The sequence below is a fragment of the Mya arenaria genome, chromosome 17 (assembly GCF_026914265.1).
Source record: "Mya arenaria isolate MELC-2E11 chromosome 17, ASM2691426v1".
Taxonomy (NCBI): Eukaryota; Metazoa; Mollusca; class Bivalvia; order Myida; family Myidae; genus Mya; species Mya arenaria.
The window spans coordinates 11,984,273-12,007,137 of NC_069138.1; the positions used below are offsets into that span (position 1 = coordinate 11,984,273).

At 35.5% G+C, this 22,865-nt stretch overlaps 1 protein-coding gene across 12 annotated transcripts in view; it reads left to right on the forward strand.

The window, feature by feature from the left end:
* The first annotated feature begins 7,050 nt into the window (after positions 1 to 7,050).
* LOC128224218 (argininosuccinate synthase-like) overlaps positions 7,051 to 22,865 on the forward strand; it is a 29,424-nt gene continuing 13,609 nt past the window's right edge. Inside the window, exons 1-5 of one of the 12 annotated variants that reach the window (XM_052933996.1) lie at positions 7,051 to 7,934; positions 15,150 to 15,408; positions 19,267 to 19,335; positions 20,738 to 20,862; positions 21,569 to 21,689. In XM_052933996.1, coding sequence (XP_052789956.1) covers positions 15,307 to 15,408; positions 19,267 to 19,335; positions 20,738 to 20,862; positions 21,569 to 21,689 — 417 coding nt within the window. In that variant the 5' untranslated portion in view covers positions 7,051 to 7,934; positions 15,150 to 15,306. Of the gene's footprint in view, positions 7,935 to 12,544; positions 12,843 to 12,877; positions 15,409 to 19,266; positions 19,336 to 20,737; positions 20,863 to 21,568; positions 21,690 to 22,865 lie in introns of those variants that run through there. The other 11 variants (XM_052933994.1, XM_052934001.1, XM_052934005.1 and 8 more) reach the window with 11 other exon arrangements.

Consider the following 22,865-nt stretch of genomic DNA (forward strand, 5'->3'; position numbering starts at 1 on the left):
TTGAAACGTAGTTTGTATTTTTCTCGGATTGACGGGGTCGCAGTCAATATCGCTGTTACTTAATACAGAAAAATGATTAAAATAAAGAGAGTAATGAATGTATTAAGTAGTTGCGATTATGTAAAGGTAGCTTATGTGAGGCATAGTTGTGATTGCCTTGGGGTTGGTGGATTCAATGTTAAAGTTTTTGTTTCTAGAAAAAGAAATAAAACAATGATCTATGGGATTGCATTTGGGGTCAGTTAGGATATTTTCATAACTTATAAAATCAGAAAAATGTTTAACTGAATAACTTAAATATCATGTGGTGATGAAAAGTATAAAGAAGGTTTAATGAAACTTTACACAGGATTGATTTAGGATTCATGTTGCAATAAATCGAAAACACTTTTAAATACACCTTTGTCATATGTCAGTTTCTCAATAATTATTTCGGCTTTCTTCCAAACAGGCCTTTGTTAGAAGTCAGTTTTCAATATTTTTGTCAGCTGCGTTCCATAAAGGCGTTTGTCAGAAGTCGGTTTCTCAATGTTTGAGTCCGCTACCTTCAACAAAGGCGATTATTGGAAATCAGATTATTAATTCTGTCCACTTCCGTTCTAAAATCATTGTCAGACGTCAGTCTCAATATTTATTTCAGCTACCTTCCAAATAAGCCTTTGTCCGAAGTCAGTTTCTCAATATTTCTGACCGCCTCCTTCCAATTAGGCCTAAAGGTTGTCAGGTTAGGTCAGTAATTATCGCACTCGCTTTTCATCTAGGCGACTCAAGTTCCGTTCCCGGCTTTGGCGCATGTGAGTTTGGTTTGTGGTCAGCAAACCGAACAAGTGGGTTTCCTCAGGGTACACCGGCTTTCAAAACAACACAAGACTTCACTCTCGCGTTACACTGCGCTAACAAGAGTGATTAATATAATGTTGTAATAACTTGTTTCACAATCGTTGTAAAATAGATAAGTTTAATCTAAGGCCTTTGTCAGAGGTCAGTTTTTTTTATATTTATGTCAGCTACCTTTCAATTAAGCGTTTGTCAGAAGTCAGATTCTCAATATTTGTGTCCGCTTCCTTCAAAATCGGCCTTTGACAGAAGTCAGTTTCTCACTGTTTTTGTCCGCTTCCTTCAATATCGGCCTTTGTCAGAAGCCAGTTTCTCAATATTTCTGTCATCTACCTTACAATTACGCCATTGCAATAATTAAGTTTTTACGCATTTCTGTATGTAACCATCCAAATAGTATTTGGTCTTAGCAAAAAGTCAGTTTCTCAATATCAATATTTCAACATTTGTGAATGTGTTATAAGTGAACCATTCCTCTGTTCACTCAACACCAGTTTTTCAGAAATAATACGTGGATGTACTAATGCAGGTACTTTGCAGGTATTGAAAACTTATTAAACATCAACCTTATAATTCCAGAATCTGAAGACTGTTTCTCTGGTCTTTATTGCGCCTTACAAACAGTCCAGGTGGATCAATGTATGCCTATTACAATAAATTAACTTCACTTTATACCTATTAGCATATTTGTTATTATTTTGCATGGACTTTATTCCACAGTTTTATGGTTTGGGCTTACTTCGCAAATTTGCAACACAAATTAAATGGTAATGTTTAATATTTTGTTTAGGTTTTTAGTTTTCGACCTAAAAATTCATGAAAATTAAGTCCTCGCGTAATGAAATCTATTAACGAATGTTAAGTCGGTGGTCACGAAGCCTGACATGTTAGTTGTCTGATGAATGTAATATTAGTACAGCACAAAATCCAGTTTGGTGACCACAAACAAAGCTCAAATGCGCGCAGGCTGTGAATCAAAAAATTGTTGTGTAAGAAGTTTGTGCCATGACCACTACCCCAACTAGAATGTTATAATTTGAGCTTGTCTGTTTTTTAAACAAAAAGGTCCAGGTATTGTCAAGCAATTCTCAAAAATTTAAACATTGGTCTTGTCTACAAAAAACATTCAAGATGTTCAAATGAACCTTGATGTACATGTTTCCGGAGATAATATTCACAAGTATACTAAAATTAATATTTAAAAAAAACCGTTCTAGATATTCAAATCACACTTGGTACACTCGTTGCCAGAGACATAACACTCATCTACAGAAAGACCCATTACCCTATCTTTAATGTTATGCCACATGTTTGACTGAATTAAAGAAAAGATTGACATTTACTCCGTGGGGTACTTGTTTTCCATACTGAACTATGTAGTCTTTGATTATAGATATTCCTTCCATTCCCATACAGGTTAGTATTTGCAGTTTGTGTAAAAGTGCCAGCCAGAGTATGGAATCACAGAGCCGGTTTCTTCAGATCCATAGCGACGTCTATGCAAATCTTGGGGTACCATTCAGGTGTTTTTTTTTCGATACTATATTGAAGTTGCAACTGGTTATAAAATATGGTTATCAGTACAGCGTTATGATTCAAACCGTTGTACTGGACTCGATCGGATTTTTGAAGAATCAAATTCTACGAGGCGAAATCTAAAGAAGTCCATAATATTACTATTCGTCTTTCCGGATCATAACGCATTACTACAATTTTTAATATTATACAGTACTGGTTAAAATACTGCTTAATCACAACCTGTGTATTCATAGCGCCTTAAAATGCAGCTGAAATATCCATACTGATGAAATGCAGCCAGAGTTTTCATACTGCTCGAAAGCAGCTGAAGTATTCATACTGCTTATTTGCCGCCGAAGTATTCATACTGCTTAAATGCAGTTGTATCATTCATACTGATTTTATTCGATCCGCATATTCATTATCCTTAATGTAGCAAAAATGTAACACTTTTTGGTTGCATGTTTACTTAATAAAGTGTGATTAACAGCTGCAATTAATTTAATTGACATCATCTAGATATATTAAACATTTCATGCAATATAGTTTTTGATTAAAGGGAAACAATTCAACCTAACCTATTGTTTATCATATTTTTAGTTGTATCATTACTACAACAATAAACAGTGTTTTCGTTTTTACTTTATTCGGGAGTGTTAGGATAAAAGTGAGGTTGTGCCCACAAACTGGTTTGAACCCCCAGTAAATTTACATTTTACTGACCGTTCCAAGCCGGTAACTAAATCCTTTTTTACAGAAAATATATACTGTGTTGTTTATGGAACTTTGTACTGTTGTTCCATGTTTCGTGGTTGCGATAGTGTTTTTTTTGTGTTCTATGTCTTTGGCGTTTACCCTGTGCCATTAAACGGGGTTAATGTTTAAACTTTTGGCTACTGAACTTGTTTCTGTAGTTTTTCATTTAAATATATATGTATTTTTGTTTCATTACAGGATAATTAATATGCCAGTGTCAAGCCTTAAGGTAAACGAACAAAACAGGCTGGAATTTCAGATGTGGGCTCCAACACTTCACAAATATTTAAAGGTTATTAATTCAATCTTAAGCTGGTCCGTTTTCTAAGAAGATAATTGTGGCTACAGCGCAGTTATTGTGGCCATCATTAAACTTGATAAAGGTGTTAAGACTAGGACTAAGCGTATTTTTTGACATTTCAAAACTGTTGAAGATTTCACATTAGACTAAGTACATACCTAAAGAAAAACAGTGTTCGAATCTCTTATGCTATGTTACGTCCTGTAGCCATTACTAAGAATCTTATTATAATGAGATTGCCTTGTATGTATGTATTTCTTTAGACCTTGCGGTCAAGGATAACCCGTGAAAGTGCAAGCACTTATTTCCAACGAGGTCCTATGTTTTGCTGAAGGGACAGCACCCTGAAGAAACAGTGGTGGGATACAAGGAAGTCCGGGTGCGATACCCTAGCTCTTTTTCGAAGAGACACCTTGGTTCTTTTACGTGCTCAGTGTAAAGCACCGATACACGGGGTACAACTTTCCTGGGTTAAACCAGTACTGAGTACACCACTTTTCCAAGCACTACCCTTTAAATGCCGAGCGCCAGGCAAGGGAGCAACTTGTACCAACCTTTAACGTCTTTTGGTATGACACGGCCAGGGATCGAACCCACGACCTCCCGCTCCGTAGGCGGACGCTTAACCACTGGGCCACGGAGACGGTCTTCATACAGAAATGTTTGTATTTATTCGAGAGAATGACAATGTTCAACATTTAATTATTCTGATTTTTTCACATGTTGGTTCCGTCTCTATTCATGGTGATTATTGTTCCAGTCGTCTCATAATCAGATGTTCACAGAAAGATCTGAAAGACTCGCAGCCAGTGCATATGGTACGTTTTGTGTTCGAAGACCCTGTTGAGCTTAATTCTTGCATATTCGTAAACGGCAATCTATTAGCCAGTTTTAAATTGCATGTCTTTGTACACATGGTAAATAAGCTTAACTGGAGATAATTTGTATATGATGATATGTAATGGGTTAACACAAAATTTCCTACCACCATTTTTGCATTGGCAGACACACTTACCCTCTCACCCGCCTCCGTAGCCAACATCCCGCGTCAATAGGCAGGCAAAATACCCACTATAAACATTTACAATAACACAGTGCATGAAAAATGATGTTTAATGTAATCCGACTATTTTCATCCTTAGACACCATGCCAAATTCAGAATCTGGTACATTTAGGAATAAATATGTTCGTCACTATGTAATTGTATGCCTGCCTACCACAGTCTTTAAGCTAAACACAGTTTTACCATTTTGACAACTTCTTTTAGTTTTTGTCTTGGAAAGAGCACATTTTTGCGTAAATATCTGCAAACCATATCAGTTTGCTGACAAAAATCAGATCGTAGATTTTCATATTTGCATTCAAAAATTAATGTTTTATGGCTTAAACCGTTACTAACGGTTGAAGAAAAATGCATAAAACATCAATTTTTGAACTTAAATATAAAAATCTGCGATCTAATGTTTTGTCAGCAGTCTTATATTTAAAAAATAAGTAAAATAAAGGGTTGTCAAAACGTTCAATCTGTGAGAGTGCAGCTTTAAACGTCGTAAGCGTGCTGTTTGTTTCACGACCTCTTTAAATAGACTCACACTATAATAAGCCTAAATCCGGTGTTTCATTTCTAAACATTTTTAACCATTTACTTTCAGGTTAGGGACATATCTTCGGGTCCTATAAACAGTCCCTGTAATTTTGCAATAACTGCCAAGACAAGTGACATCAAACATGTGTTGTCTTCTTCTTCCTCCAATTAAGTGCATCACCTAGTACTAGCCTAAGGTATCATCGCAATGATAACAGTCTTGGAGGCAAATTAAGCTGTGTATGCAAAATAATTCAAAATTCAAAATAAAAACGCGTTCCGTCGTAGCATTGTAAGAAGACTGGCGCCTGACATGTCAGTTCACATAATAGCATTCCGCCGCATTCTTATCAAACCATTATTTGGAACTATGGTCCAAATTCAATGTTTTCAAAACAGAATGATCTGCATTTCGTTTTGATATAACAACAAACCTGATATTTTTTGTCATGATAGTTGCATGAATTATTAGAGCATTTGGTCGTACGCTCCTTACGAATTCCATGGTGCCGGTAATATGCAACGTTTTTATAACAATACTATCTGCATTATGTTCGGATATAAGGAACGTTGTAGCGCTTGCTTTTATTTGCAAAATATGCTACACTAGCATGCAAACAATGAAAAAACAAAACAAAACACATCAATAAACATTAACAGACCATTGTTAGATGTCTGCTGCCTGGCATTACAGTTTAAATTCCAACATTCCAACGCTGCTTTTATTAAAATTGACTTGGAACAACGGAACAAAATGCAGATAGTTCTGTTTTGAACGCATTTTCTGGATGCATTAGCAATAAAATCCGGTATGAAAAAGATAGGGTTGGTGTGACCTTCCGCAGTGCTTCATGGTTGGAATCGGGGCTCATCGTCAATTATGTGCTTAAAGTTTTTACGGATTACCCACAATTCTTTAGAATAGAACTCTGGGTGCATTAGCAATGTTATCAGGAATAAAATTAAATGAGGGCCGGGTGACCTTCCGCCGTACATCAGGGTTAAAATCAGGTCTCATTGTTGATCAGGGTCAGTGATGCTCGAAAATACTCAGGGCAATAATATATAAATATCGGCATTGTTTCAGAATGCAACCATGGGTGCATTTGCAATGTAATCCGGAATAATTATTTTGGGGGTGGGGGTAGCTACACCACACGTGAAATATAATAATGGTGCTCACTCGGTGGAATATATTACGATCTTACACTTAAACAAACACTTATCCTCCATTTATTGATACTAAAAGTTTTTAATACTGATATTTCAATGCTTGTGTGATATCTCTAGATCTAAAGCAGGGTTAATATATCGAGGGGTGAAAGCGAAAAGGTTCTATCTTTTTCTTTATTTAATGTCACTTAAAACGTTTCGCATTCACCCCTCGCAGAGTATGTATTAAGAAGAGAGAAAGAGGGGGGAGGGGGGGAGAGAAAGGAGGGAGAAGATGTTGTGCTTTAAATAAAAATATAAAAATATGGGAAAAAATTGCCGGTGACCCAAACATATTTTCAACATTTACTGTAAGAAATATGCGTCGATGCGTATGGATGCACAACATTATTTCATATATGCTTAGACGCTTCAAACAGGAACAGTTTGTTCTTTATTTGACCCCAGTTTTCACTATTATGAAAGTTATAAAAGTACTTTTCGCGTTTTAAAAGAAGTGTGTGCTCTTTAACGGTAATAATATATGCGCTTTTGTAAGCAATAATAGCAATGACACCGCATATAATGGTGCAAGGGTGGTTCTAATTACTTTGAATGTGATTATATATATATAAAATACCGTTGATTAACCGTTGATTTATTTCTTTTACTGACATCAGATTGGTCGTGACACCGCATATGATGATGCAAGAGTTTCGCTGATTACAGTAAATGTGTGTATATCATTTATTATTGTTGTACTTAAGTACTCCTGCACCATTTACAATAATGAACGTGGCATCGCATACTATGATGTAATAGTTGAACTTATTACATCATTCACTCATGTACAAATTGCATCATCGTATTCGGTGTCAAGACTATTGCTGATTACAGTGATTGTGGGTTAAAGCTGATGACAGTGAATGTGAAAAAGGCTGATTACTGTGAATGTGAGTAAAACCTGATTACAGTGAATGTGAGTAAAACCTGATTACAGTAAATGTGAGTAAAACCTGATAACAGTGAATGTCAATAAAGGCTGATTACAGTAAATGTGAGTAAAACCTGATAACAGTGAATGTCAATAAAGGCTGATTACAGTAAATGTGAGTAAAACCTGATAACAGTGAATGTCAATAAAGGCTGATTACAGTAAATGTGAGTAAAAGCTGATTACAGTATAGTGAGTAAAAGCTGATAACAATAAATGTGACTAAAAGCTGATAACAGTAAATGTGACTAAAAGCTGATTATAGTAATTGTGAGTAAAAGCTGATAATAGTGATTGTGAGTAAAAGGTGATTATAGTTAGTGTGACTAAAAGCTGATTATAGTAATTGTGAGTAAAAGCTGATAATAGTGATTGTGACTAAAAGCTGATTATAGTAAGTGTGAGTAAAAGCTGATTATTATAATTGTGATTAAAAACTGATTATTGTAATTGTGGGTTAAAGCTGATGACAGTGAATGTGAAAAAAGCTGATAACAGTGATTGTGAGTAAAAACTGATTACACTGAATGTGAGTAAAAGCTGATTACACTGAATATAAGTAATAGCTGATTACACTGAATGCGAGTAAAAGCTGATTACACTGAATATGAGTAATAGCCGATTACACTGAATGTGAGTAAACGCTGATTACAGCGAATAAGAGTAAAGGCTGATTACACTGAATGTGAGTAAAAGCTGATTACAGCGAATGAGAGTAAAGGCTGATTACAGTAAATGTTAGTAAAAGCTGATAACAGTAAAAGTGAGTAAAAAGCTGATTACACTAAATGTGAGTATAAAATGTATTATCGGATGTGCGTGTGTGAGTTATTAGATGTGTATGGAAATACGTCACATATTAAAGTTGATTTGCACTCGTATTGCATGGAGCTCTATGTACCAGGACGCCACGTGTATACCTCTAGGGAAGTTGAATGCCTCAGAGGCGTAGTTATAATAGAATGAATGTATCAGAGGCGTAGTTATAATAGAATGAATGTATCAGAGGCGTAATTATAATAGAATGAATGTATCAGATGCGTAGTTATAATAGAATGAATGTATCAGATGCGTAGTTATAATGGAATGAATGTATCAGAGGCGTAGTTATAATAGTTTGAATGTATCAGAGGCGTAGTTATAATGGAATGAATGTATCAGATGCGTAGTTATAATAGAATGAATGTATCAGAGGCGTAGTTATAATAGAATGAATGTATCAGTTGCGTAGTAATAATAGAATGAAAGCCTCAGATGCGTAGTTATAATAGAATGAATGTATCAGAGGCGTAATTATAATAGAATGAATGTATCAAAGGCGTAGTTATAATAGAATGAATGTACCATAGGCGTAGTTATAATGGAATGAATGTATCAGAGGCGTAGTTATAATAGTTTGAACGTATCAGAGGCGTAATTATAATGGAATGAATGTATCAGAGGCGTAGTTATAATAGAATGAATGTATCAGAGGCGTAGTTATAATAGAATGAATGTATCAGAGGCGTAATTATAATAGAATGAATGTATCAGATGCGTAGTTATAATAGAATGAATGTATCAGAGGCGTATTTATAATGGAATGAATGTATCTGAGGCGTAGTTATAATAGTTTGAATGTATCAGAGGCGTAGTTATAATGGAATGAATGTATCAGAGGCGTAGTTATAATAGAATGAATGTATCAGAGGCGTAATTATAATAGAATGAATGTATCAGAGGCGTAGTTATAATAGAATGAATGTATCAGAGGCTTAATTATAATAGAGTGAATGTATCAGAGGCGTAGTTATAATAGAATGAATGTATCAGAGGCGTAGTTATAATAGAATGAATGTATCAGATGCGTAGTTATAATAGAATGAATGTATCAGATGCGTAGTTATAATAGAATGAATGTATCAGAGGCGTAGTTATAATAGAATGAATGTATCAGAGGCGTAGTTATAATGGAATGAATGTATCAGAGGCGTAGTTATAATGGAATGAATGTATCAGAGGCGTAGTTATAATAGTTTGAATGTATCAGAGGCGTAGTTATAATGGAATGAATGTATCAGATGCGTAGTTATAATGGAATGAATGTATCAGAGGCGTAGTTATAATAGAATGAATGTATCAGATGCGTAGTTATAATGGAATGAATGTATAAGAGGCGTAGTTATAATAGTTTGAATGTATCAGAGGCGTAGTTATAATGGAATGAATGTATCAGATGCGTAGTTATAATAGTTTGAATGTATCAGAGGCATAGTTATAATGGAATGAATGTATCAGAGGCGTAGTTATAATGGAATGAATGTATCAGAGGCGTAGTTATTATGGAATGAATGTATCAGAGGCGTAATTATAATGGAATGAATGTATCAGAGGCGTAATTATGATAGAATGAATGTATCAGAGGCGTAGTTATAATAGAATGAATGTAAGAGTGTTTTTATCATAACAGTATGTTTTTTGTTGTTATTATGCACCAGTCAATTATAACCACGCCCTCCTCCCCAGGTCCGCGCAATAGCGGGGACTTTGACTTTCGGTCCAGCCAACCCAGGGTAAAATCCCCGTCCTGCGGGGACGAACATATGGTAAAATCCCCACCAAATGCCTCCGCACCCCAGGGACCCTCGGTTAGGCCCAATCCCAGCTGTATTTTTGCGAAGACAAAACCACCGCATTCAACCGGCACTGCGAGGCCACCTGGAAGGTATTAACACGGCCCATTTACCCGGCTATCCCCGGTATACGCCCGGACCTTGAGGAGGGGGGCGTGGTTACAGTTGACTGGTGTATTAAAGGCAATGGAAATACCGTATTTCGAATAACAATAAAGGGACTAGGCACCAGATGGTCGACAAATCGGCAAATGCAGTATTTTCTCAAAACAAGCCTATAATTGTCAATGCGTGCTCAGTAAGCAATCACAATCTCTTATTCAAAATCAATACAAACACATGTATGATAAACATCAATTTTGAGTGATAAACCTTTAACTACTTACTAAATAATGCATTTATTGAAAATAACTGATAACAAGATTGTAACCGTGTATTCAATAGCAGAAGGCGCAAAACTATTAAATGATTGGAGAATGCTTAAAAGTTTAATGTGGTCTATTATAGTCTCATAAGGTAGAAATACCGTGTTTTATGCTCGTTTCTTTCAAATTAAACTCGGTATCCTTCATGAGAACCATTGTTTTCGACATTTATTTATGTTTTTTAGAATGTTAAATCAAAATTATTAATTGTGGTAAATCTTATCTGGGAGTAAGAGTGCATCTTTAAAATAATGAACTCTTTTCAGTCTGGTTAAACAATTAACGTTTTCTCCATCAGAATTCATTTTAAAGAGTCAGACTTTAGGCATTTTAAGAAGATTCGGATCTATAATGCAGATAAATGTTCTTAATGTAGCGCCTGTGACCGCATTTTTGTAACGTGATGTAAACGATAATAGAGTGGCATTGTCAGTAATTGCGAGGTCTTCTTTTTGTCATTCCAAACGCGTTTTCCTCATAAACTGTATGAAAAACAGTTTCTCTCATAAACTGTATGAAAAACAGTTTCTCTCATAAACTGTATGAAAAACAGTTTCTCTCATAAACTGTATGAAAAACAGTTTCATTCATAAACTGTCTGTATGGAAAACAGTTTCTCTCATAAACTGTATGAAAAACAGTTCCTCTAAATACACAAGCAGGTTTTCTCTTATTTTAAAATTGATTGCATCATGGTCTATGTAAAGGTGAGTGTACTAACGATAAATTAAAAATCAAACATTTATAGTCGTGAGCATTGTACCATACGGCGCACCTTACAAATGATCATAATAAAGCTTCTGACTGAGCAAGCAAGTGTGTTATGCATCAACGCTTGTAAATATCAAACACATGTCTTCACCTGCTATTTAAACCGCAAAATGATGCAATTCGCTTAGCTAGTGGGCACATTCGGTTTAATTTCCCGAGTAAAAATCGAGTTATATATAGAATCTCAAGAAAGTTAAATACATCCACGGATTAGGGCCAACTCAAGGAGAAACAAGTATCGATAAAGATATTTAACATTCAGGGGCGGCTCCAGGTATTAACGTTAAAGCGGGCGACTTCAGAACCGAAAGTATATGGCATGAACTGTTTGCATGGGGATTTGTGGTGACTCCCTCAAGATCTTTTTTAACCATTTGCAGTCGGAAATGGTGCATTATGAGCGTATGTTATGACATTTTTTTTTCTCCCATATTGATGAATACAGTAAACTTGGATGATTTAAGGGGGTACACGCGCCGGGTGCGCCCTCTCTAAATCCTAGTGGTATATACTCCTCATAAATCCAAATGCACTCGCAGAATACGGCAGTTCGTTTCCCACTCCAGTGAAATACGGCCGTATGCCACTCTGCTGACGTCATATCATAACAAAGTATCATTGCGCGTTTTTAAAATGACGTCATTTAACAAAATAGTGCCTCATTTGAGTGGCATGTATTTTGATAAAATATGTATTTTTCGTGTTTTTTTAAACCAGTATTAATGTACATAATAAAATGGTTGTTGGTCCAGCGCTTTGTCCCCGATGTCGTATTAGACTGTCATGGATTTTTGCAGACCTTGACTTCATCGCGTCTAGCGCCTTGTCAGTCGGAACTCCTCGGCCATTTTTATCAATAACAATCTCGTATACATGCAGGTACATCTGTTGAAGAAGTTCGTAAAATTTTGAATTTTATCCTAAATTAAAGGTAGTGATTAAGCTTGTTTTTGTTGATATAAGTTTAAAGTCATTGCCAGTGAAGTGTTTTATTGCAAATATAATTAAGATTCCCAAGAGTTAAGTCATAACGTCTATCTGCTAAATTATAATTACTACGCGATCTACTTGCAGCGGACTTAAACATACCGATTTCTGAGTATGTAAACCGTCCATATACATCCGGGGTTGTTTTCGATAAAAATGGCCGAGGAGCTCCGAATGGCGCCTTGTAAATACCGAATCAGAAAGAATCCTCTCGAGTCGAATACAACCTCATGACCTCATGGATCAAAACTCAATAGTGATAACCCTATTTAATTTGCACAGTAATACAACAAAATATATATAACCATCATCTTCCTCACACTTGCACCAAACCGCATTTGCCCCCCCCCCCAAAAAAAAAAACAACAAAAAAAACACCGACCCCTCCATTCCCCCCCCCCCCCCAAGAAAAAGATAAAATAAAATAAAAAAGTTTGAAAAAATATTCATATCTATAATATAATATAACATTTTGAAATATTGCTGTTTTAATAAAAAATAAATATATTAATTGTTCTAACATAATAAAAACAATAACAATTATTTGAATTTACTACTCTGGTGCTAATATGCACTTTTTGCAGAAATGTTGGTGCCCGACAAACCATGCGGTTGAAACACGGCTCGTTGTCTGCCCGAATAATACTCATACATCCAAGTAAACCCGGACTGAGCAATCGAACACACTGACATTTCACTCCCTCATATAGCAAAAGTACTATCGTTATTAAGACAAATGATCGCTGGCGACCGTATTGTCAGACTTTCTCTCAGCTAGCAAATTAGGAGCTGATTTAATTTGTTTTACTTTGGAGTTTAATTGATTTGTTTGGCCATCTGTTTTCGTCCGAAAAGAAACCTATATGGGTTTCTATAACTGTATTTATTTCACCAAAGCCAGACGTAAGAATCGGATTTATCTTGTATTTTTAAACATATTTATGGAATGAATGTACATTTACCTGAAATGCGACCGAGATAAATGAATGTAGATTTACCTGAAAGGCGACCGAGATAAATGAATGTAGATTTACCTGAAAGGCGACCGAGATAAATGAATGTAGATTTACCTGAAAGGCGACCGAGATATGGAATAGCAGAATGTTTGGTTTCAATTTCATTTAAATTTCAATTCATTTAAATGTTGTTTTTTATAACTTAGACTTTTATTCAAAACATTTAAAAAAAATCAGACATCCTTTTAACATCAGCTTATGCCGTTTGTGGTTTGAAGTTTGGTTTTAATTTCATTGATAATAATTCACCTAAAGGATTTAATATTAAGACTTTTATTAAAATATTAAACATATTTAAAGAAATTCTGACATTTGTGTTTAAGACGTAAACTAAGGGAGCTACTACGGTGAAAGAGATAAACTTTAATTTCAAAATAGGGAAAACAGTTTTGTTTAAAGGGACTAAACACCAGATGGATTAAAAAGGATTTGATATTAAGACTTTTATCAAAATATTAAACGTTTATAGAAATTCTGACAGCTGTGTTTAAGACGTAAACTATGGTAAAAGAGATAAACTTTAATTTCAAAATAGGGAAAACAGTTTTGCTTAAAGGGACTAAACACCAGATGGATTAAAAGGGATTTAATATTGAGAATTTTATCAAAATATTATACGTTTATAGAAATTCTGACAGCTGTGTTTAAGACGTTAACTAAGGGGGTAAATACGGTGAAAGAGATAAACTTTAATTTCAAAATAGGGAAAACAGTTCTGTTTAAAGGGACTAAACACCAGATGGATTAAAAAGGATTTGATATTAAGACTTTTATCAAAATATTAAACGTTTATAGAAATTCTGACAGCTGTGTTTAAGACGTAAACTAAGGGAGTTTCTACGGTGAAAGAGATAAACTTTAATTTCGAAACAGTGAAAACAGGTTTTTTTAAAGGGACTTAACACCGGATGATATACATGTAATTTGAAAAAAGGAAAATTGTCAAAATCTTACAAACAATTGATATCGTTGTGTACATCGCATTGAATCTTACTTATGTATCACATCGCTTCCGACATATGTTTCTTTAAAAGCAGTTTTTTCGTATTTATCCTATTCGAAATTTGCTGGGCCATTTTACTCGTGGTGGTGTTAGTAGTTTATACTCCGGGTCCCGGCGTGAGCACATTGAAGGGTCCCAGACTGACAGTTCAACCACCGCACACCTATCCTGGGCAGAACCAGTACTAGGTTCCTTCACCTCTGCAAGGAACTGACAACTTGGTCAATGATCGTATAAAGGATTTCATGACCAATCAAAACAGAAGTGTCCTCCCGGGAATCGAACCCGGGTTGCCTACCGATTGAGCTAACCGGGCGGACTAACCTTTTTTACTCGTAAATAACAATAAATTTAAAAAAAGGCGTCGGTATATCACGTGACTTTTACATGCTAAAATGCACTCTATAAACTTGAAAACCACTATACGCTATTATTGTAAACGGGTTATCTCAGCTAAGACAGCGACACAATATTATTTTAATCATATAAATTGATGTATTATCTCAAATATACTAGCTCCTATTACCAATGCTATGCTTGTTTTGAGGACATACGGTATTTGCCGATTTTAGGACCATCTTGTGTTTTGTCCCTTGAAGCCAAATATTACACAAATCTTTAAATAATTTAAGATTTATTTATAAGAGGATTTAAGTCTAAGGAAAGGTTTCAAAACAAAATCATTTAAAAGTCAAGAAACCACGTGCACTGCACGGATTAACATTTATTTATTTTGATAGACCTTCATGAGGATTTCATGGATTTCGATATAGTTCTGATCAGGCCAGAAAAAAATCTTTGTTTCCATTTACATCTCAAAAACGGAAAAATAAAAAAAATGGGCAGGTAGCTAGTCATAACTATTTCCTATGCCTTTTTTTCTTTTGAAAACCAAATTCTGTACCTAACTGACCTATGTAAGGATATATCCTTTTTTTAAATTTCGAATTTGAAATTATCAAATGTTAACATATTTAGTAAAATAATGCACATGGTTTTTGAAATTTAGGGAGCAAAAACGTGTAAGTTCGGGAGGAAAAAATGCTTTCGATTTACTAAAAAAATGCACAATTCTTTGGAATTTAAGAGAGAAAAAACGTGTTAGTTCGGGAGGTAAAAATGTTTTCCGTCGGGTAAGTGGAAACATTTTTTTTTTGCCTAATCTTTATCTTCCTTCACGTAAATAATTAGTCATGTAAATTCGACTGATAACAGAAGCCTGTTCTGACATAAATTAAAGGCTTCGATGAGGCTTCAACTGGAAAATATCTGATAAATACAGAATCTAGGATCCTACATTAACCGGACATTTTGGTTGCGAGAATTATCAAGGAGACACCGTTTTAACATGGCTGAAAAGAAAGTTGTTCTGGCCTACAGTGGTGGTTTGGATACGTCATGTATTCTTGTGTGGCTGCTTGAGAAAGGATATGACGTCATCGCATTCTTGGTGAGTCTTTTAATTTATTTTTCATTGTATTCAGTTGGAAAGTTTTAAACCCGAAATTACAATTTTTCAAATGAAAAATGTTGAAACCGTTGGATCATTTTCCTTGTGCACCAGTCAATTGTAACCACGGCCCTTTTGGTCCAGCCAAGCCCGGGTAAAATCCCCACTCTGCAGAGACGAACTGATGGTTAAATGCCCCCGCACCCCAGGGACCCTAGGTAATGCCCATGCCCCCGCTATATTTAGCGCGAAGACCATCGCATTTACCCGCTACTGCGGGGCCACCTGGAAAGTAAAAACACGGACCATTTCCCCGGACCTCGGGGGGGGGGGGGGGTGCGTGGCTACAATTGAATGGTGCATTAGCATTATTCGGTAGATATATGCTCGCTAATTAGTAATCTTAATTGTGATACATGATTTGGGTAGAACAAATGAATTAGTATTCGGTACACATGAGGGTCGGGGGTATGGGTGAGGGAGGGGGTAAATCCTCATTTATGTTGCACAGTGACCGTGATAAAGTGTCCATCACATCCCCAAGGATTTGATATACAATCGAACGTCGTTGGCTTGAACTCCCAGGGACCGGAAAATATCCACGAAAAATTCGAGCCAAGTGGGAATGCTCACTTTCAATTTAAAGAAACCGGTCCGTTACTTCCAGTTTGATCCAATGATAAGTTCGAGCCAAGCGAATTCGAGCCAACGGGTTCGACTGTATTATGTTATATTTTGAGTACAGTAATGATGAGCGTAGTCTATTGGTAAGGAAGTCCGTCTCTCACAATAAGTTGTCGTGACTTCGAGGTCCGTCTCGGGGTACGATGACACAGGCTCTTCAAAAAGGAATCCAGTACTGGTTTCTACCCAGAAAACGGTTTTCAGAGGGATTGGTAAAAATGCATCGAACGTTTTATGCACCCATCAAGGTTGAAAAGGTGAGAGTAATCTAGAGGCATTGATGTCTGCCTCTCATCAAAGAGGTCGTGGGTTCGAAAACCCCAAGGGGAGCGTTCACTATGCTGAATTCGACTTGTGTATTTATCAGAGTTGAAATAGGTGGGAGACCTCTGTCTTTCGCCAAATCGTATGTGGCTTCGAGCTCTCGCAGGGGAACGTTCTCATAGCCTTTCAAAATCGACACCGAAACTTGTTATTTCAAACTCGGATGCAGACGCTATAGGCATTATATACGCTCAGTTGTTTTCACAACCAAACTAGAATTAGTTGTCTGAGTTATATTTCGTCCAATGAGAAGGCAGTATTTTGCAAGTATCATGCATTTATGTTTAAGTACATCAGCAGTCAGCATTTTTTTAAATTTTAATCAGGTAGAGGGTTTGATATAAACAGTGGCTAGCCCAATTACTGGGTAACTAACACAATAAAATGTAGACCATTAAAAAGTGTGTATTGTGTACCAGGCCTAAAATAAAAAAAAATCTTGTTTGGAGTAACGCGACCGACCCATAAAAATCGTTGCCGACTCAAAAAATTTTTGGCATTTTGATCCGCGATTTTTTTTTCAACGCCTTTCCGCTACTATTTTCTGTTTCTGCTTTTTTCTTCTGTTTCGGTTCTTTTCGATTTGTAGACACACTCGTAGAGCTTCGGTTTTTATCGCTGATCGCAATGAGCGTTTCGAAAACATGGCTGACTGCAAGTTTGTCGAACGTGAACCGAACGAAATTACGTTTTGTGTGACAATAAATTACTTAAATAAAAAAATTAAAAACAACTTTGTAAGAAAATTCAATGTCGACTACACATGGTACGATGTATTTGATATTTTAATGGAGAATGATGAAACAATCCCGTAGAGCTACTACGACAACTTCGAAAAAATGTCAAAAATAACGGTCTCGTCAAAGCCCTCAGAGACTGCAACAGAAAAATTTAGTCCACATTCATATGACAGGATTTCAGTCTTAATTGACTTTGATAAAACTTTAAAATATGTAACAATTGCCAATTTGTTTCACATTTTCGTTTGCTTATCTTGAGTGTCATAAGTTTGTTTTGTTGAGTTCATCTCTGTGTCAGTCTTAAGTAGATTGAAATTCTTTGAAATTAAAAAAATAAAGGATCAGAAGTTAAGATGTTTGTTGTTCAAAAGTTTATTACAATGCCTTGAATAACTAGTGTTATGTAGTGAATGTACTGTACACAAGATCCAGTTGTCGTTGGAGAAAAAAAAACAAAACAAAAAAAACCTACCTACCTACCCACCTTAAAAAATCTGGATAGGGTTACTCCAAACAAGATTTTTTTTAAGGTTGGCCCCACGAACACCATCATAACAATTCTTGACGAACAGTTCTCCTTTTACATGGTAATGTTTACATCGACACCGGCTGGTATGAATAAATGCCGTTCCCAGTACCGGACCGGTACGCAAAATACAGCCTCCAGTTCAATTTATTTGAGTCAATAAAATTAAAGGGGCGGTGGACAGGGATGAAAATCTAGCTAGTAATTTATTGTCACCATGTATGGTAAACTATCGGCCAATTTTGACGCGACCGTAGCGTTTTTCTCCAGCTATAGTCTATAAGGAGCAAATACTTAATTAAGTTTTAGCAAGAATTAGACAAATAAATCTGTGTAGAATTCCAGAACTCTGAACGACTTTCATTCGGAGATCCTAGGGCATTTTTCTTGAAAATAACCTCGGTTGTATGCCGGTACATCAGTAGAAGTAGTTCGTATTTTTTTTTTAATTATATCATTAATTAAATGTAGTGTTTAAGCTTGTATTTATTGATTTAAGTTTAAAGTGAAGTGTATTATTGCAAACATAATAAAGATTTCCAAGAGTTTAGTCATTAAGTTAAACTGCTAAATTAAATTACTACGCGATCTACTTGCAGGAGACTTAATCACACCGATGTCTGAGTATGTAAATAGCCCATATATATATCCGAGGATGTTTTCTAGAAAATTAGCCGAGAAGTTCCAAATGAACTACTTTCAATGATTTATCAACAAACAAAGCCTTATGATACTGTTTGCAAATACCCGACCAGTTATACTGTCAAAGCAGCGTAGAATATGGCATTGTTAAATTGAATATGGATATTATCATAGCACTTGGCCAACAGTCGATAGTAAATAATAACTAGTGTGGACAAACGTGAAAATTTGTGGAGAAAATTATCGAGCATAATTATGTAATAATCGATCACATTTATGACGATAAAATAATGATGAATAGCATCAAGTCGACGCGATAAAATTAGAAGAAAAAACATGCACGAAGATAAAAAAAGTTGTTATTTATTTTAATGATAACATGTTAAGTACACATATTTTCGAAAGACAGTAATATTGATAATACTGTAACAATTTATATTTGTTTTGTGTACACACTTTACTTTAAAAAGTAAATTGAACGGGGCTAAAAAGACTATAAATTATGAGAGAATAATCAGGAATTTATTCTTTTGAATGTCATTTGCAAAAAAACAACAATTTATTGATGTAAATTTTCAAAACTCCCTTTTATGCTGCTGGCCAAGAGAGAATACTGCGTAGGCGATGGAGAAACATATGAAATTGCTATCGTTTCATGTAACCTTTTGGGGAAAAGTTGTTATTTAAAATCGATATTTTCAAAAAAATAAAATAAGGGCCGTTATAGTTTAAGTTTTCGTTATCATTTTAGTATAAGTGTTTAAAACGCATTGTTCTTCTTTTTTTATCAAAACAAAACAATGTTAGCCCCCCCCGCCCGCCGCCCAATGAACAGAATCGGATGAAAATCTAGCAATTATTTTAACCTGGCCTTGACGTTACGTTGCCGTTTAATGTTTAAGATTCCCTGTAATGTATAAACCATTTATTTATCTTTGAAAGGCGGACGTCGGCCAAAATGAAGATTTCGAAGCTGCCAGACAGAAAGCCGCCAAACTTGGAGCTCTCAAAGTAAGAAAACGGAATACTCTGCCTTTGATCAGATTATCAAAATGTTCCTGTAATTGCCAGATGAAGTAACCTTCATTAGTTAAGCTCATCCCTATATTGATTAGTTTGTATACTTTTGCATATGATTGTTCTTTGAAAATGAAATATGTTTAAACTAACCTTTATTAGTTTTTTGTTTAGCAACGCCTACAATGTGCATTTGATGAGCGGGTTATTAAGTATGTCAATAGACACAATCGTAATATGTTCACGATATTGAAAAATTTATTGAGCATTGAAAAAATGCCACGAGAAATTTATTTTGTAAATAAAGCATTTACTCAGATCTCGTTTACCGTATTTACTTGGTACTTGATATAGCCATATGCCGGAACGCCACTTGATGAAAAATAATTACAGTTAAACAAACACGTTGAGCTATATCTGTCCAATAAAACCACGTCAATGGACGTTGGTGCTTCCACATAATCAATGCCTGTTATCCGCGTGGTTTTATTGGAGCATAAATGCTTCGTCGGAAAGCAATATTTTGCTTTGAAAGAAGACTTTAAACAAGGATAACTTTACCATTTCTTCAGCATTTCAAATGAAACATTGCACAGTCTAAGCCGATTTAAGAGCTCCGCCTTCGGTCTTTTACTAGTTTGATTGATTGCATAAAACATTTCGACAAATCTTTTCACAAAGCCGCCGCCTGGTGGAGCACTGTCAAAACATTGTTTTGAAAAAAGGTTTGTCGAAGGGTTTGAGAAAACTAATCTACTTATCAAACAACTGTAATACAACGAAGGCGGGGCTCTTTAAACGACATACACTGCCCTTTGTTTCATTTAAAATGTTGAAGAAAAAGAAAAGATTTTTTTGTTTCAAGTATTCATTCTAAGAAAAATGCCGCCTTCCGACGTAGCATTTATGACGTCATTTATGACGTCATTTATGACGTTATAACTTATAATTATATACACTGCTAATTATGTTTGTTCATTCTGAAGGATGAAGCTTATTGTCATTTAGCGAAAAGTCAATTACCATTCGGAAAACCTCGGCCATTTTTAATCGAAAACAGCCTCGGATGGTATGCCGGTTCATCAGAAGAAGTACGTTTTACTTAGTTCAAATTGAATGCCAATTAAGTTAATAATTGCATGAATAATTAAGATTTCTAAGAGTAAAATACTCAGGTTTAACTTCTAAATTGAAATAACTACGAGATCTTCTTAGAGCGTAGTTAAATGTAAAGAATTCTGACATTGTCGTACATCCATTAACAAATGAGGTTATTTTCGATGGCAAAAAGGCTGAGGAGTTCCGAGAAGTCAATTAAATGCAATTCTACATGGTTGTTATCAATTCTGTACATACTTCCGGTGCATGTGGCTACATTTCATTCCACTTCCGGTAGATGATTATTCCTGATGTCCGGTCCGAATTTGTCCGGGAGTTTATCTGGCCGTCCATCCAGGCCAACGGGCTATATGAGGATAGGTATCCATTGGGAACAGCCCTTGCCAGGCCTTGTATAGGGAGGTAAGGTTTCATACAACCAATTTATCGGAATTTGTCTTAATTTAAAAAATATATATATATATTTTCATGAGCGACGTATTTATTTTTGTATATCCTTTAAAATCAAATACTGTAACGGAATGGTAAGTTTGAGCTCTTTGATATTAAATGCAACAATTGGAACATTTACTGAGTTCTTATAAGCTGATTTCTGGAACATAACACTGCGGCATCCCTTAAAAAAGAAATCGGCCCTAGCATTGTTCTAACAGTTTCAAATGTTATAAATGGATTTCATATCATAAACACATGGCAAAACTATAAATCCTAAGTTATATGCATTCAATTCTACATCGTCCTGTTTCATTAAATGTCTAAGTCGAACGTTATAACTATCTTAATGTCATGTGTTAGTTTTTTTGCTATTTACTTGTTTGAATTAAACGTACGCCAATGTTTGTGGTAAACGACCTATAAGTATGTGCATTTTGAATGTCTGGTGACGTCATCCAATTTAATTTCATTTAAAGGAACTGTACACCAGATTAGCACTAAAAAAGTGTTTTCTGTAACGAATCTCAGGACAATTATTAAATAAAATGTTTTACTCTTTGATATCATATACATTTTAATACAGATTTAAAATTATTGAAGCTACGACTAAAATATTTTTGAACCGGTTATGACGTCATATGTATTGCGTGTGATTTTAGTGCTTTATTTTTAGAGCAATGATTAAAGTAGCCAGAGACGAAGGAGCAAGGTACGTCGCTCACGGTGCGACCGGAAAGGGGAACGATCAGATTCGGTTCGAACTGTCCGCGTACGCGTTGCACAGTTCAATCGAGGTAAAAATAAACTTTGGATACAGTTTTTTACAGATATCTTAAAGCTGCACTCTAACAGATTGACCGTTTTGACATTTTTTTGTTGTCTTCGGATGAGCTTATTTTTGCGTTTATGTCTGAACCAGGGATATTAGACTGCTTACAAAAGATTAGGTCGCAATTTGCAGTATTTACGTATTTTTTATGTTCTGCCTTGGAAGGAACCAAGTTTTGCGTTAATGTTTGGAAACCAGGGATTAAAGACTGCTGACTAAAGATCAGATCATAATATGTAGTATTTACGTATGTTTTATGTTTTGGCTTCGAAGGAGCAAATTTTTGCGTTTATGTCTGGAAACTATATATTGCTGACAAAAGATCAGGTCGCAATTTGTAGTTTTTACGTTTTTTTATGTTTAGTCTTTGAAGGAGCAAATTTTGCGCTAATGTCTTGAAACAAGTATTGGACTGCTGACAAAAGACCAGGTCGCAGTTTGAAGTATTTACGTTCGAAAATTGATGAATTTTTCATGGATATGCGATAATTCGTGGTTGTCATGGATATGCGCGCAGCGATTCAGATGATGTTATTAGTCAAATCGGTCTTTAAATAGTTCTATGGAGAGTGAAGCATTATTTCTTGAAAGGTGCGTGATAACTGTTTTATGGTGACATTTGAAGCGAGAATATAAGTATCTTCCATGGCCGAGAGTGTAAGATAGGTTCATTCCGACCTGAGCGTAGGGTGTTTTGCGGAAACAAGGTTTACCGAGTTTCCGCAAAACACCCTCCGCGAGGGTCGGGATGAACCTATCTCACACGTGCGGCTATGGTAGATGCTTTTTCTCCCACCTCAGTTAAACAAAATTAAGTAAAAATGTACTTTTTGCTGGAACTCTTTTGTGCTTAATGAAAATAATTGCGTATGGATATGCGATAGCACGTGGTTGTCACGGATATGCGCGCGATGATCCAGTTTATGTTAATAGTCAAATCGGTCCTTTTAAATAGTTCTAAGGAGAATGAAGCATTATTTCTTTAATGGTGCATGAAAACTGTGGTATGGTGACATTTGAAGCGAGAAATAGTTAACTAGCATTTTTAATATTGCCACAAGACAAGGTTACCATGATGCTACAGACGACAGCCTTCAACAAGGGAGGTAATTACAATGTTATGACCATTAAAAAGTAGTTC